Source organism: Dermacentor variabilis, chromosome 10 (genome assembly GCF_050947875.1).
Source record: "Dermacentor variabilis isolate Ectoservices chromosome 10, ASM5094787v1, whole genome shotgun sequence".
In the NCBI taxonomy this organism is placed as follows: Eukaryota; Metazoa; Arthropoda; class Arachnida; order Ixodida; family Ixodidae; genus Dermacentor; species Dermacentor variabilis.
The window spans coordinates 121,211,702-121,226,765 of NC_134577.1; the positions used below are offsets into that span (position 1 = coordinate 121,211,702).

Consider the following 15,064-nt stretch of genomic DNA (forward strand, 5'->3'; position numbering starts at 1 on the left):
CTTTGCTACGGTTGCTGCAACGGGATAAAAGCAGCTGATAGGCTTCTCAGTAGTCTTTTGTTTATTCAGAAATGTTTCTCCGATCGGCGTTCTGCGGAGGCAGTGCAAATTTGAAGCCCACTTCAATGCAGTACAGGGTGCACTGTAGCAGACGACGCACGAAGCCCCGCCTGCGGCTCTCACTGCACCTGCGCAATAGTTTCTCTGGCGCCCGACAGAGGCGCCCCGCGGAGCGCCGGCAGCATGGAGCGGCATTCTGACTAAGAGTGGACGACCGTGTACACCCAGCTAGAGAAGGCATTCCGTGCTGGCATTTACCGGAACTCCTAGCACTTTCTTGATGCTCTTACGGATTAGCCTATCCAACTTGTTCTTTTCAAACGCGCACCACTTGTGCATTGCAGCCACGTAGACGATGTGGCTCATGAGGAATGTGTGGAAGAGTCTGAGAAGATTATCCTCGTTCAGACCTCCTCTCTTGTTGGAGATTCTGTTGATCAGGCCAGTCATGCGCTCCATCTTGGTTGTGATTTTTCTGAGCACGGTAATGTTGCCTCGGCTAGACTCACTGAACATTCCGAGTACCCGTAGAGTGTCTACCCTAGGAATGTTGGCACCACTCTTGGTGTGAAGCTTGATGTAAACCTTGTCCAGGGGCTGCCACCCCGTGGGTCTGGGACCTTTCCTGATCAATCTGTAGAGAAGTATCTCCGACTTTTTCATTAAGCACCTTAGCCCCGTGCCCCTGAGGAAAGTTTCGGTTTAGTCAACCGCCTCCTGTAGGCTCGATTCTACCTCCCCTTTGCTGCCTCCAATAAACCAGATGGTGATGTCATCGGCGTATATTGTGTGGTGAACTCTCTCAATCTCCGGAAGGATACTGACAGTTGCCTGATAGCCAGATTGAACAATAAAGGTGAGATCACGGCTCCCTGAGGTGTCCCTCTGGGCCCGAGTGAGTACCCTTTCAATTTGTGGTCTCCGACCTTTAACGTAGCTTTGCGACCCTCCAGGAATGATGTGACGTAGCCGTGAGAGGCCTGGCCTAGGTTGAGATCCGATGGATTAAGAATGCATCTGTGCGATATGTTATCAAAGGCATTCTCCATGTCGAACCCGAAAATGCCCCGCATGTCCCTTGTATAGTTGTCTATGACCTGAGCCTTGATGAGTTTTATTGCATCTTGTGTTGAGAGGCCAGGTCTGAAGCCCACCATGCTATAGGGCAGTAGACGGCTCTGTTCGACACGCTTGGCTATGCTAATGTGAATTGCATGCTTCGCTACCTTTTCAACACAAGACATGAGGGAAATTGGTCTAAGATTGGACAAGTTTGGAGGTTTGCTGGGCTTGGGGATTAGTATTACCAGGGCTTCTTTCCAGCCGCGAGGAACTTCGCCCATCTGCGAGGCCTTGTTGATTTCTTTTGTGAGCTAGTCTCTGGAGTCCAGGAACATTTGAAGTCGTCTTCTAAGTTCCTGAGAGCCTTATTTGTGACATGGTCAGGCCCCGGCACAGACCTGGCATTGAGACATTGTAAAGCCTCCCTAACCTCGTAGGTGTTGAAAGGAGTGTCCAGCTCAGGGTACAATCTACGCCTGTACGTCGGGCAGTCATTCGGCACAGCCGTGCCCAGCAGGAGATACCTGCAGGCCAGGTTATCCAGGATTTTCAGCACGTCTTCTTTTCGAGTGGCCTCATGCACGATTTTCTCCAGCGCTTTCCTCTGGTTGGACGTAGCACTGGTTTAGTCTAGCAGGTGCTTGAGGAGATACCATTTAGCACCCACCCTCATTTGTCCATCTACGGAGTTGCATACCTCGTCCCACTGCTGCTTGCTTAGTAACTGACAGTGCTTTTCTCTGGCCTTGTTAACCTATGCAATCTTTTTTTTGTTAAATCATTGATTGAGCTTTTGTTTTTTACACCTATTGGTTAGCAATTCCTGTGATTCAAGAAGGTGTGCCAGCCAACCATCCATCCTTTCGACTTCGAGGTCAGTCTGCAACTTCTTGTTCGTCGCCTTAGTATCTTCCCTGATCTGTTGCGTCAGTTGTTCCCAAGTTAGCTATCGTGCCCTGCTGCTCACACTGGGAGCACTCCTTTCAGATTTTTCGAAAGGAGTCCTAGTCAGTGGCTACGAATTCCCTGGGAGTCTTACGTCCGACCTCCAGAGTTGTGGCCAGAATGTTATGATCACTACCAAGATTCTCGCTGAGATCAGTTCAGGTGGCTGATTTGAAGCCCCTGATAAAACACAAGTCGGGAGTAGTATCAATCATACATGAATTCCCAGTCCTAGTCGAAAACGCTGAATCCATCAGAAGCAGGAGGTTGTGGTTGGTTGTGACCTGCCCTAAGTCTACCCCTTTGTGGATGGTCTGGGGGTAGCCCCACGTTTGGTCTGGAGCGTTGAAGTCTCCTGCCACCAAGAGCGGACGGGTCTTGGCCTACTGACTGCCTTATTTATGATATTTGTGAATCTTTGCTTATGGTCGCTGGCAGGCTAGAAACGAAGATGCTGATTTCGAGATGCTTTCCGGGGATGAGTTCAATGAGCGAGTGCTCAACCTTGTGGTATTTGCAACCGATGTCATGAAAAATATTGATTGAGTATGCAAAGGCACACAATAAACCCTTTAAACTATAGTGTGTCGGTTGCACATTGGTGACAAAACGTACACATATGATGTCACCTTTGACTCATTTGTGGAACAGAACAGATAGCTAAATACCACGACGCCACAATCCTATCACATTGCTCCGTCCTTCTCTTTATCATTCACAAATGTTCAAAGTGTAATGTCGAAGCGTGATCATCTTGCCTCTTATCTTGTAGCAGCAGCAGCATCGGCGTCGCACGAGAGATGTCGTAGACGCTCGCGTCTACACGGGGCTCGAGCGGCTGGCACGCTCCGGCACGGGCTAGCGTTCCGAAAAAGATTATTAAAAGAAATGCTACGCTAAGAGTTGGAGTGTCGGTTCTTCCTCTCCTGCGAGAGCCCGAGACTTTACCAGTCTATGTGGTCGCTCGTCGCCACAGTTTGGTGACCCGGACGTGATGCAGCCATACGCTCCTGTGGTAGAGACGACCATGGACCAGACCGACGCTACGAGAGCTCAAGGCCAGAACCCTTCCGAGGAACGCGGTGAGCCCTCCTGTTCCGCCATCGCTGTCCGCCTCCCACAGTACTGGGACCAGCATCCTTCGGCGTGGTTTCTTCAGGCCGAAGCGCAATTTCAAGTCGCTGGCATCCGCTCTCAAGCCTCGAAGTTCCATTACGCCGTCGCAGCGCTCTCGCCCGCCGCCATTGACGAGGTAGCAGATTTGTTGAACTCCCCATTGTCTGCCGCCGCCTATGACGATCTCAAGGCAGCACTGCTGCAGCGTACAGCAGCTTCACAATGTTCTCGTATGCAGCAGCTTCTGTCCGCTGAAGAACTCGGAGACCGACGCCCTAGTCAACTTCTTCGCCGAATGAGCCAGCTGCTCGGAAACAATGCGAGATCCATCGACGACACACTGTTGCGCGAATTGTTTTTGCAACGACTCCCGGCTAACATGCAGATGGTCCTGGCGACAGCCTCTACTATGGACCTTACCGGACTTGCCGTTTTGGCCAACAAAGTCATGGAAGTAGCCAACCCAACCATCGCAGCCACATCACCGTCTCCAGGTGACAATACAACCGCTCTGCAAACTCTTCCCTGCTCTTCCACAGTGCAATCTCCGCACGACTCCTTGTATGAGCGCCTGGAACGCATCATCTGTGGAGCGGAACATTGCCGCACATCTCGTCGCCCACGCAGCCGTAGTTCCAGCAGATCAAGATGCACGGGCACCCACAATGAAACCTCAACTATAACGCCTGGCGTTTGCTACTACCGCCGCCGTTTTGGAAATGACGCTCGTCACTGTTGGCGTCCCTGTGCTTGGCAGGGAAACAGGCTGGCCGACCTCTAACGGCGACGAGTGGTCTGGCCCAACACACAAGTCGCCTTTTCTACGTGACGGAGAGTTACGGGACGATTCTTAGTCGACACAGGTGCTGACGTCAGCATTCTCGCCGCCCAGCACTCCGACTGAAAAGCGACATCTGTGTTGTTTTTGCAAGCCGTCAACGGCACAAAGATTCCAGTTTTCTCGTCACGCTCCATCATGCTAAACCTTGACCTTCGACGAGTGTTCCGCTGGATTTTCCTGGTTGCAGACGTCCGTCGTGCAGTCATTGGTGCAGACTTCTTGCATAGCTACGGACTTCTTGTGGACATCCAACAACGCCATCTCATTGACTCCGTGACCCAGCTATCCGTTCCCGGCGTCCCATCAGGCACATCGCCCATAGCGCCTATTTCTGCCATGTTGGACGAACCTTTCGCCGTGCTCCTACGCGAGTTTCCCACTTTGACGCGCCTACCGGACTGGATGCAACCGGTACAACATGATGTGCACCATCACATCATCACCTCCGGCCCACCGGTCTATTTCCAACCCCAGCATTTTGTCCCTGGAGAAACTCAAGATCGCTCGCGCGGAGTTCGAACACATGCTGCAACTTGGCATCATCCGCCCTTCCTCCAGTAACTGGGCATCACCACTTCACATAGTGCCTAAGAAGATGGGAGACTGGCGCCCATGTGGCGATTACCGGGCACTAAACAACGTCACAGTTCCTGATTGCTACCCTCTACCGAACATTCAGGACTTCACGGTAGCGTTGCACGGTGCAACAGTCTTTTCTAAGATCGATCTCGTTCGCGCCTACCATCAACTACCGGTCGCTGAAGAAGACATTCCCAAAACTGCCATCACCACACCCTTCGGTCTTTTCGAATTTCTCTGCATGCCTTTCGGTTTACGGAACGTGGGCCAATCCTTTCAGCGTTTCATCGATTCCGTCCGAGGTTTGCCTTTCGTTTTTGCATACATTGACGACCTTCTCGTCGCAAGCTCTTCGGCAAAGGAACATCTTCACCACTTGCGCTTGTTGTTTTCACGCCTTGCCAGTAAAGGAATTGTCATCAATGCCGCCAAGAGTGAATTCGGTCAACCCGAACTCGAGTTCCTCGGTCATATCGTTGACGCTAACGGCATTCGACCACTGCCGTCCAAGATTCGCGTCATCAAAAATCTTCCCCGACCGACCACACTCACCAAGCTTCTCCAATTTCTCGGATTTGTCAATTTCTACCGCCGATTCATTCCCGAGTGCGCACGACTTATGGCTCTGCTAGACGCTCTCCTGGTAAACAAACGCAAACAAGTGCTTCAGTGGACTTGAAGAGGCCACCGACGCTTTCACAAGAGTCAAGTCTGCCCTCGCTGACGCCACGCTGCTCAGACACCCAAAGCCAGACGCACCCACTGCCATCATGACCGACGCTTCAAACACCGCGGTTGGTGCCGTTCTGCAGCAATTCATCGACAATGCGTAGCATCCACTTGCTTTTTTTCTGCAAGAAACTGAAGCCTGCGCATTCCCGCTACAGCGTGTTCGGCCGTGAATTACTCGCTGTTTACCTGGCTATCAAACATTTTCGCCATTTCCTCGAAGGCCGTGCATTCACTGTCTTGACTGACCACAAGCCCCTTGTGCACGCAATGAATCGTTCGGCGTACTGTTACTCACCCCGCGAGATTCGACACCTTTCCTTCATCTCCGAGTTTACAACAAGGTTCTGCCACATCAAGGGTACCGACAACGTTCCAGCCGACATTCTGAGTCGTGTCAATGTCGTTTCCACGTTGACATCGGAACCTTTCATCATCGAGGCCGACTTACTCGCCAGTCAACAGCGTGACGACACTGAACTTCGTACACTCCGGAATTCGTCAACGTCCCTGAAATTGGAAGACATTGTTGTGACCCCAGACGGTACGTCCGTCGTCTGCGACACTTCTACCGACAAACCTAGACCATACATTCTGCCATCCTTCCGAAGGCGTCTATTCGAAACCATCCACAACCTGTCGCACCCTGGCATACGCGCGACACAGATGCTTCTTTCCAGTCGTTTCGTTTGGCCTCGGCTAAACGCGCAAGTTCGTGATTGGGTTCGCTGCTGTTTGTCGTGTCAACGCTCTAAGATCCAGCATCACCCCATTCCACCTGCCAAGTCTTTTCTTCCAGCATTGCCATTTGTTGGGCGTGTTGGTGAACTGAAAGCATATTTAGCACCAGCAAACAAGGGCGTCTCCCTTCCGTCCTTGTTTGCTGGCGCTAAATATGTTTTTCTTCCACCGGATGCTTGTTTTGCCACTGTACACCTGGACCTCGTCAGCCCCCTCCCACCTTCGAAAGGTTACTGCTACATACTGACATGCATCGACCGTTATACACGGTGGCCAGAAGCTACACCTATATCTGACATATCAGTGCCAACTGTTGCAACAGCTTTCGTGTCTACGTGGATCGCAAGGTTCGGCTGCCCATCCACAATAATCACCGATCGCGGTCGGCAGTTTGACTGAGCACTCAACGAGCTACTCAAACTACTCGGAACGACACGTTTTCGCACAACTGCTTACCACCCGCAGTCCAATGGACTAGTTGAACGTTTTTACCAGCATCTCAAGGCCTCCCTTATGGCACATGAATCACCGGAGAAGTGGGTCCTGCATTTGCCCCTCGTCTTACTTGGCATCAGAGCCGCACTCAAGAGTGACCTAGGTTGCTCCTGTGCTGAGCTAGTTTACGGCACTCGCCTACGCCTTCCGTGCGATTTTTGTCGCCACCCCCAAAATGCCTATGCCATCACCTGCCGAATATGTTGCCGAACTGCAAGCCTTCTTCAGCCAGGTACGCCCCTGGCTGAAGAAGGCTTGTGAACGTGCCTACACGCCCTGAACTAAGGGCTCCACCCCGCGAGGAAGTTGCCAAATCTGATGACAAATAAATGTTTTCTCTCTCTCTTTCTCTCTACACGTTCACAAGAAGCAAGGTCCCCGTACGTTTCTCCCGCACTCACCTCTGCTACCCACGTTTTCATGCGTATTTATGCCGTGCGGAAGCCTTTGCAACCACACTACTCTGGGCCATATTGTGTTCTAGAGCGTCCTCCGACGACGTTTGTTGTGAATGTCAACGGCCGATCAGACAGAATTGCCCTGGAACGTCTCAAACCCGCCTACATCGAAGCACCCGCGCCATCAGCTCCACCAGGATGCGATGTGACCCTGCTGCGTCCTTCGCCGCCGCCTGCGCACGTGACACCCAAGACCAACGCCAAGACATGCAGTGTCATGTGAACTTTCCTCCTCTCTAGGGGGAGCCCTCTGTAGCTGCAGCAGCATCGGCGTCACACAAGAGATGACATAGACGCTCGCGTCTACATGGAGCTCGAGCAGCTAGCACGCTCCGGCACGGGCTAGCGTTCTGAAAGAGATTATTAAAAAGAATGCTACGATAAGAGGTGGAGTGTCGGTTCTTCCTCTCCTGCGAGAGCCCGAGACTTTACCGGTCTATGTGGTTGCTCGTCGCCACAATCTTGACTGCTGTGATTGTTATATACTTGCCCTTACCGAAACCTGGATGCACCCTGATATTGCCGACAATGAAATTGCTGCCTTAGCGGACAGCTATAATGTATATTGCTGTGACCGCACTGATAAAGAAGGCGGCGGTCTCCTTTTGGCAATTAAAAAAACAGTCACTTCACACATGGCTAACACAAATTCTGATCTAGAAGTTGTATGGGCCCTTTGTCTCAGCTAATCTGTGAAGGTCTTGATTGGTATTTGTTACCACACTCCTGATTCCAGTCAACGCTTCACTAATGAACTCCAGCCTAGCATCGATAAAGCAACACAGCTTTATTCAATTAAATTCACTTACCTCCTTGGCGACTTTATTCTTCCTCTAATTGATTGGCCACAATTGTCTTCATCATGCCCTTTCTCAACAGGTTTCGTTCCCAACCTAACCATAGACTATAATTTATCCCGGATTGAGGCACTAACCTGTTAGACCTAATTCTTACGAACGCCCTAGAGACTGCAGGGGAGGTTACATATCTAGATGGTTTTAGTGATCACAATTTACTCCAAATAACCATTAGTGTTCCATTACAATTTCCAGGAGTTACAGCGAAGACAATACACGATTATAACAAGGGCAAGTATCTTGAAATAAACCGAGAACATGATTCCTCCTGTAACCGGCACACTTTTTCTCTCGTTCTACACAGGGCCTATTTAAGGGCCTATTTATTTTAACTGGTTAATGTTCAGAGACAAGGTATGCATGTTGGTTTATCAACACATGCCTCTAATAAAAATAACAGCAAACAAAAACAATCCACGGTTTACCAAAAAGTATTTGTAAGCTGCAAAATAAAAAGCGTTTATATAAAGCCATATAATATTTGCACAACCTGTCAACTTGTGAAAAATATAACTGCACAGAAATATACTGTCACGCTCTTTCTGCTGCAAAAGATAAGTATTTTTCTTAAGACCTTGCCTCGCTCCTCAAATCTAAACCCAAAAAATTGTGGCAAATTTTATCTCGTTATAGTCGGAATGATCACATCACTGCAGTAAAACACGTTGTGGGGCTAGTTGGTGCATAACTTACAATAGAATAAGCGCCAAAATTGACGACACACAAGAAGGAATACGGACAGGACAAGGCGCTACTTGCAACGGTTTATTGAAATGACAAGTGGCTGATTATATAGCCATGGGGAGAGGAGATAGAAAAAGAGGGACACTGAATAGGTGAATGCGCACGTGCGAGAACACTGAAGATATAAGGAATCACGCTTAATCTAAATATAAAACTTATCTAAAAACATGCTTTCATTCGTGTATATATTCAAAGACGGGGTACTGACACAGTTGTCCCCTCTTTTCTTAATCTCGTTGGCTTCCAATAATTCACGGGCAACAGAATCTTTACTTTTATACATGATTGTCGTATCATGAAGCCTCGCTTCACATACCCGTTCATCCTCATTTCCGCAGGCCTTGCAATGAAGCGGCAAGTTAGAAGCATATCCATTTTTCAATGAAAGCTTATGCTCCCGCAGGCGTTCATTAATACATCGGCCAGTTTGGCCTATATACTCTTTTCCACACTTCAGTGGAATGTGGTATACTACCCCTTGTTCACACTTAACAAAAGGGTTCGTATGTTTAATAGAACACCCTACTTCTTTAGAGTCATCCGGACCAATCAAGCGGCACAAAGTAGCAAGCTTTCGCGGCGCGGAAAAAACCACAGGAATTTTTGTTAAGTGTGAACAAGGGGTAGTATACCACATTCCACTGAAGTGTGGAAAAGAGTATATCGGCTAAACTGGCCGATGTATTAATGAACGCCTGCGGGAGCATAAGCTTTCATTGAAAAATGGATATGGTTCTAACTTGCCGCTTCATTGCAAGGCCTGCGGAAATGAGGATGAACGGGTATGTGAAGCGAGGCTTCATGATACGACAATCATGTATAAAAGTAAAGATTCTGTTGCCCGTGAATTATTGGAAGCCAACGAGATTAAGAAAAGAGGGGACAACTGTGTCAGTACCCCGTCTTTGAATATATACACGAATGAAAGCATGTTTTTAGATAAGTTTTATATTTAGATTAAGCGTGATTCCCTATATCTTCAGTGTTCCCGCACGTGCACATTCACCTATTCAGTGTCCCTCTTTTTCCATCTCCTCTCCCCATGGCTATATAATCAGCCACTTGTCATTCTTGTCATTTCAATAAACAGTTGCAAGTAGCGCCTTGTCCTGTCCGTATTCCTTCTTGTGTGTCGTCAATTTTGGCGCTTATTCTATTGTAAGATCACATCACCTTGCACAATGATAATCGTGCTCCTCTTCCAGAAAACGGCTGTCCCTCAGTTTTCAATAGTTTCTTTTTGTCCATTTTCACGATGGAAGGTTTAGATGACCTGCCCGAGGTTACGGATCTGGACGACCAGTATATGACACCCACAGACATGACAACTGAAGGTATCGCGAACCTAATTAATAACCTCAAACTATCCACTTCAGCAGGTATCAACAACATTAATTCCAAAATACTAAAGCATACAGTTTCAGCTTCAAGCAAGATTCTATTTCATGTTTTCCAACAGTCGCTAACAACTGGTCAGATTCTTACTTATTGGAAGACTGCCAAAGTAGTACCTATATTTAAAAATGGTGGTAGAAACCTAGTTGAAAAACTATCTACCCATACCACTAATGTACATTTGTTCTAAAATGATGGAACACATTTTGCGTTCCATGTTTATCATCACCTGGAATCTAATAACTTTCTTTTTCACAAAGCAGCATGGGTTCCGGAAAGGTTTGTCATGTGAGATGCGACTACTAGAATTAACGACAGATCTGCGCTTTTAGATGGACTCAAACTTACAAACTGACTGCATCTTTCTTGATTTTTCAAAAGCAGTTGGACCGTGTAGCCCATTATTGCCTTTTTATAAAATTATCCGCATTAAAACTGAATTCACTGACTCTATCTTGGCTTCGAAATTTTCTTTCTAACAGGCAGCAATTCACTGTTGTTAACAACTCCTCTTTGTCCCTGTCCAATGTTTTCTCAGGTGTACCACAGGGGAGCGTACTTGGTCCCCAGCTGTTTCTTATATATATTAACGACCTGCAAAATAACATATCATCCTGCATGCATGCATTTGCTGATGATTGCATTATATATCGACCCACTACCAGTTCTACAGACCACCAGACGCTTTAAGATGACCTCAACCTAATTACCAATTGGTGTGAAAAATGGCTAATGAATATAAACTCAGCTAAATGCAAAGTAATTTCTTTTAACAGAAAGCATTCAAATTCCAACTTTTCCTACAGTATAACAAGCAGCATATTATCTGAGGTCTCTTCATTTAAGTATCATCTAGGCCTCACGCTCACTCCAAACCTCTCCTGGGCTACCCATATTATTAACGTGTGTGCAAAAGCAACAAGGTCATTGGGGCATTTATGTCGAAACCTTCGAAACTCGCCTTCTTTCATTCATAAGCTTGCTTTTCAAATGTTTGTTTGCCCACAACTCAAATTATCCTCTTCGAACCAGTCCCCCATTAAAGCTTGTGAGGGTACCGGGCCGACGCCAGGTGGCGTAGAGTTGCAGGCACAGACGGTAGGCAACTGTGTAGAGTAGCAGGCACAGGACGGTAGGCAACGATGTGTGGCAGGGAGGGAGAACATGCAAGGCGTGTGTGCGCGGTCGGCATGCAGGAAGCGCGCGACAACAAACTGAGTGAGGGAAGTAATCGGCAGAGCTAGCCGCCTGCTATGCGGTGGGACAGAATGCAGGCTGCGTGTGTGTGCGTGTGCCGAGGATTTCCCAAAATAAAGAACGTACTTAACAAGCTATTTAAATACCATGTTACAAGTTATTCAAAATAGAGCCGCTTGCTTCATTTTTTAAAATTATAATTACCACTCAAGCGTAATGCAAATTTCTTTCTTGACCACAGTTAAGTAATCGCTGTGACATAGCCCTCTTGTGCTTATTTCATAAAGACATGTCTCAGTTTAGCCAAAATCTTTTAGGCATAGAAACATCACCGCATACCTCACATAGACTACGCAATAACGTAAGCTTCACATGCATTTACGGTAATACTGACGCATTTAGCTCATTGGCGCTGCCATGTGCCATACAGCTATGTAATAGCCTTCCCGATAGCATAGTCGCAGAAGCTAGCCCAGTGAAATCTCAGTACTCACTTGTTGCTCATATCACCAGTTAACCCTTGATTTTCCTATATCATCATGTGTGGTGAATTATTCTCTTTGGTTGTTTGCTTGTCTGCACAGCTACACTTTTGCACATGGCGTTCCCATAGCAAATTTTTTACCACTGCTACCTTATCAGCTTGTTTTCACCATTAAAATTTTTATTTACACGTGCACTTTTGACATTATCTTTTTTTGTGCTACATGTTACTTATTTAATCAGCGGAAAGACGGGGAATGCGGGAGATGGAAATTCAAGATGATGAGCAAAACATGAACAAGGTGAATGCAGGAGCCAACGTTTCGACAAGTGGACTTGTCTTCTTCAAGGCGACGTACGCTTTCCTCACCACAGTATATGTCAGTATACCACAGCGTGTCGAATTGAGAGTAAAGGAACTCTGTGCACAAGGTCAAAGCCAGGGCACCCCCCCCCCCCCCACCCCCATTCCGGTCTGTCAAAGCACGCATGTTAGTCGGCGTGTCAAGGGCGTCTGACACGCCGGCTGGAAAAAAAAGGGGGGGGGGGGGAGATACGCCCAGAAATCAAACTAAGTGTTGTTGCTTATAGCTTGTAGTTTAGCATAGCGAATAGATTCTAAAGCTCTCTTTGAAACGTTTATGCCTATTGGTTGCAATGTCTTGGACTTATGAATAAGGTATGATTCTCTGTATTTTCTTTCTCGTTCAGAACGGAAATTTGACTGTAAGATGTAGAGTTTAAGTTCATCAAAGTTATGACCTGGTTGGTTGAAATGCTCGGCAACGGCTTTGGGAAGCTTTTTAGCTGTGTTCGCGCGATGTCCATTTAATCTGACGTTCATTGATTGTCCTGTTTCACCAATATATTGTTTCTTACAGAAGGGACATTCAAGCATATAAATCACATCCGAACTTGTGCAAGTGAAGCTAGATTTGACTTCATGTGTATAACTATTTGCGGTGCTTTTAATTTTAATATCACTTTGAAGGTGCCTGCAGGTTTTGCACCTAAGGCGACAACATGCTTTTATTACGGGGGAATGCTGTTGGCTGACTTGTTGAGCGTGAGAACTAACCTAAGGAGCGATAAGTAAACTTCAGGAGCGTGCGCTTGAGGATTGATTGCGAGGGATCTAGAAACGGCTTCAATTCCTTCACTCGTGGGAATGTTGGTGTAAAAAGCAGAAACATCCAAAGTGACTAGAATAGCACAGTCGGAAAGGATTTGGTTGGCGTTGATGCCGTTGATAATTCGAAGGAAGTGCGGCGTGTCTTGAACGAAAGATGGGAGGGTGGTGGGTATGTTTGACAGGTGGTGATTTAAGAATTTAGATAGTGACTCAGTAGGTGTGTTGTTATTAGACACAATAGGCCGACACCCGCCATGGTTGATCAGTGGCTATGGTGTTGGGCTGCTGAGCACGAGGTCGCGGGATCGAATCCCGGCCATGGCGGCCACATTTCGATGGGGGCGAAATGCGAAAACACCCGTGTACAGCACTTAGATTTAGGTGCACGATAAAGAACCGCAGGTGGTCGAAATTTCTGGAGCCCTCCACTACGGCATGCCTCATAATCAGAATGTGGTTTTGGCACGTAAAACCCCATAATTAAATTTTTAACAATAGGCCGACCTGGGATTTCTGCTGTAAATATTTCTTTGACCGGAACTTTATGTATTTTAGGAAGAACATAAAAGCGGCCTGCTGTTTTGTTCTTGGGCATCATGAAGCGATATTCAGATTGCGTGATTAGTTCCCTGGACAGGAGCTCCGCTATTGTGCTTATCACAATATTGCTGTAATCTGAAGTTGGGTTAGAGTCGAGTTGTCTGTAATGGGTGTGGTTGCTCGGTTGTTTAGAGGCCTCATTCTTGTACTTTTCTATAGGCCAGATTACGATACTGCCGCCATTGTCTGCTGGTTTTATTACAATATCATTCCTTTTCGCAAGTTCTTTAAGGATTTGGTGTTGAGCGGGGGTTAAATTTTTGCATTTCCGGCAATGCCGCGTTGACACTAGAATTTCCTTTGATATCAGTTTTAAGTATAAATCGAGGTCTGGGCACTGTTCGGTTTCCGGTGTCCACGTGCTAGGTGGTCTAAGAGAGTCTCTATCATCTTTTCCTACATCTGGTCTACCGAAAAAGAACTCCTTGATGCGCATGCGTCGTGAAAACTCTGTCATATCTTTGTGGAGTTCGTATTCGTTTACGGCGTTGTTCGTCGGACAAAACGTTAGACCACGTTTCAGGAGATCAACTTCTTCGGGGCTTAGACTCTGGGATATGTCTACTACATTGCTGCAGTGCTCTGGATGCTCGCCTGTAGGACTGTCGGTGGAGCTACGTGCTGCAGAGGTTACATTAGTTTCTTTGGGTGGATCTGCAGTTTTAATATCCTTGCACTGGTATTTGTCTAGTAATTTTTCCTCCTTAGTTTGGACGAATTGTTTAAGTTCTCTTCTTTCCGTTTCAGTTAACTTTGTGCTGTCGAGTTGATCAGAGATTATCATAAGTTGTTCTTTGCAGTGTTCCTCGAGAATGTCCATAAGGGAGAGCGATGCATTTTCTAGGACAGCATTCCACTTTAATAATAGCCTGGAGGGTAGAGAACCGAGGGTGCATCTAACCTTAATTCTGAGACCTTTTGGGATTTTCCTCTGTTTAATGCAGCTAGTGTAAGTTTTTAGGTGAAATCTGTCATTTGTTTGTTTGGCGACGAGTTTGCGGGATTGGAGGGAAGGGCAAGATTTGTTGTTGCGTGTGGTATCCCTAGTGCGTGGTAGTCATTTCTGTTTGGTTCGGGCAGACCTCCGGGGCGAAAAATCTTCAGCTGGTGTCTTTTTACGCTTAATTTTCTTGTCGAGGCCTGCACCGATGTCTGTATGTGTGTCTGTCTGCGTATCGGTTTGCTTGTTAGTGCATGTAGCTGTTTGCGTGAAGGCTTCGTGGGTGGTTGTGGGCTTCCGTATGCGCGGATGTTGTAAAGGTGGTGTTGGTTCCCCGTCCACCATCTGTGTAGATGCTTCTTGGGTTCTAGCTTCGGTGGAACGTGCGTGCGAGCTGGTGTCGAAAATATGAGGCATGTGTTTCTGTGTTGAAGCTAACTGGGATGCAGGATTTATTGGTGTTGTAGGTTGCATCGATTTAAAAGAGTTCCTGAGCCTGTACTTGATGTTGTTAGCCATTACCTTGACGCCAAAAAAATTGGGGTGAAGTCCGTCCCGGGCAAGCAGAATGTCAGGGTCCTGGTGTATTTCAGCATGGCGGGTGACATCGACGTTTTCGTGTTGGTTTCCAATGTCAAGAAGAAAATCATTGAGCTTACGTGTCCCTAGTGCGTGAGCTAGGAGTGTCGC

The 15,064-nt window shown here is 47.3% G+C and overlaps 2 protein-coding genes across 2 annotated transcripts in view; both read left to right on the forward strand.

Annotated features, from left to right (window-relative positions):
- Window positions 1-15,064, forward strand: part of ZnT86D (solute carrier family 30 member 7) — a 136,370-nt gene that overhangs the window by 88,895 nt on the left and 32,411 nt on the right. The gene's annotated exons all lie outside the window — the stretch shown is intronic.
- On the forward strand, window positions 2,962-4,062 carry LOC142560928 (uncharacterized). Its single transcript, XM_075673352.1, has one exon. It carries the CDS (start codon window positions 3,062-3,064, stop codon window positions 3,962-3,964), a length of 903 nt encoding a protein of 300 aa, XP_075529467.1. The 5' UTR covers window positions 2,962-3,061; the 3' UTR covers window positions 3,965-4,062.

What these genes read in the sequence shown, in the direction of transcription:
- LOC142560928 (XM_075673352.1), top strand. Translation starts at nt 3,062, where the DNA reads ATGCAGCCATACGCTCCTGTGGTAGAGACGACCATGGACCAGACCGAC.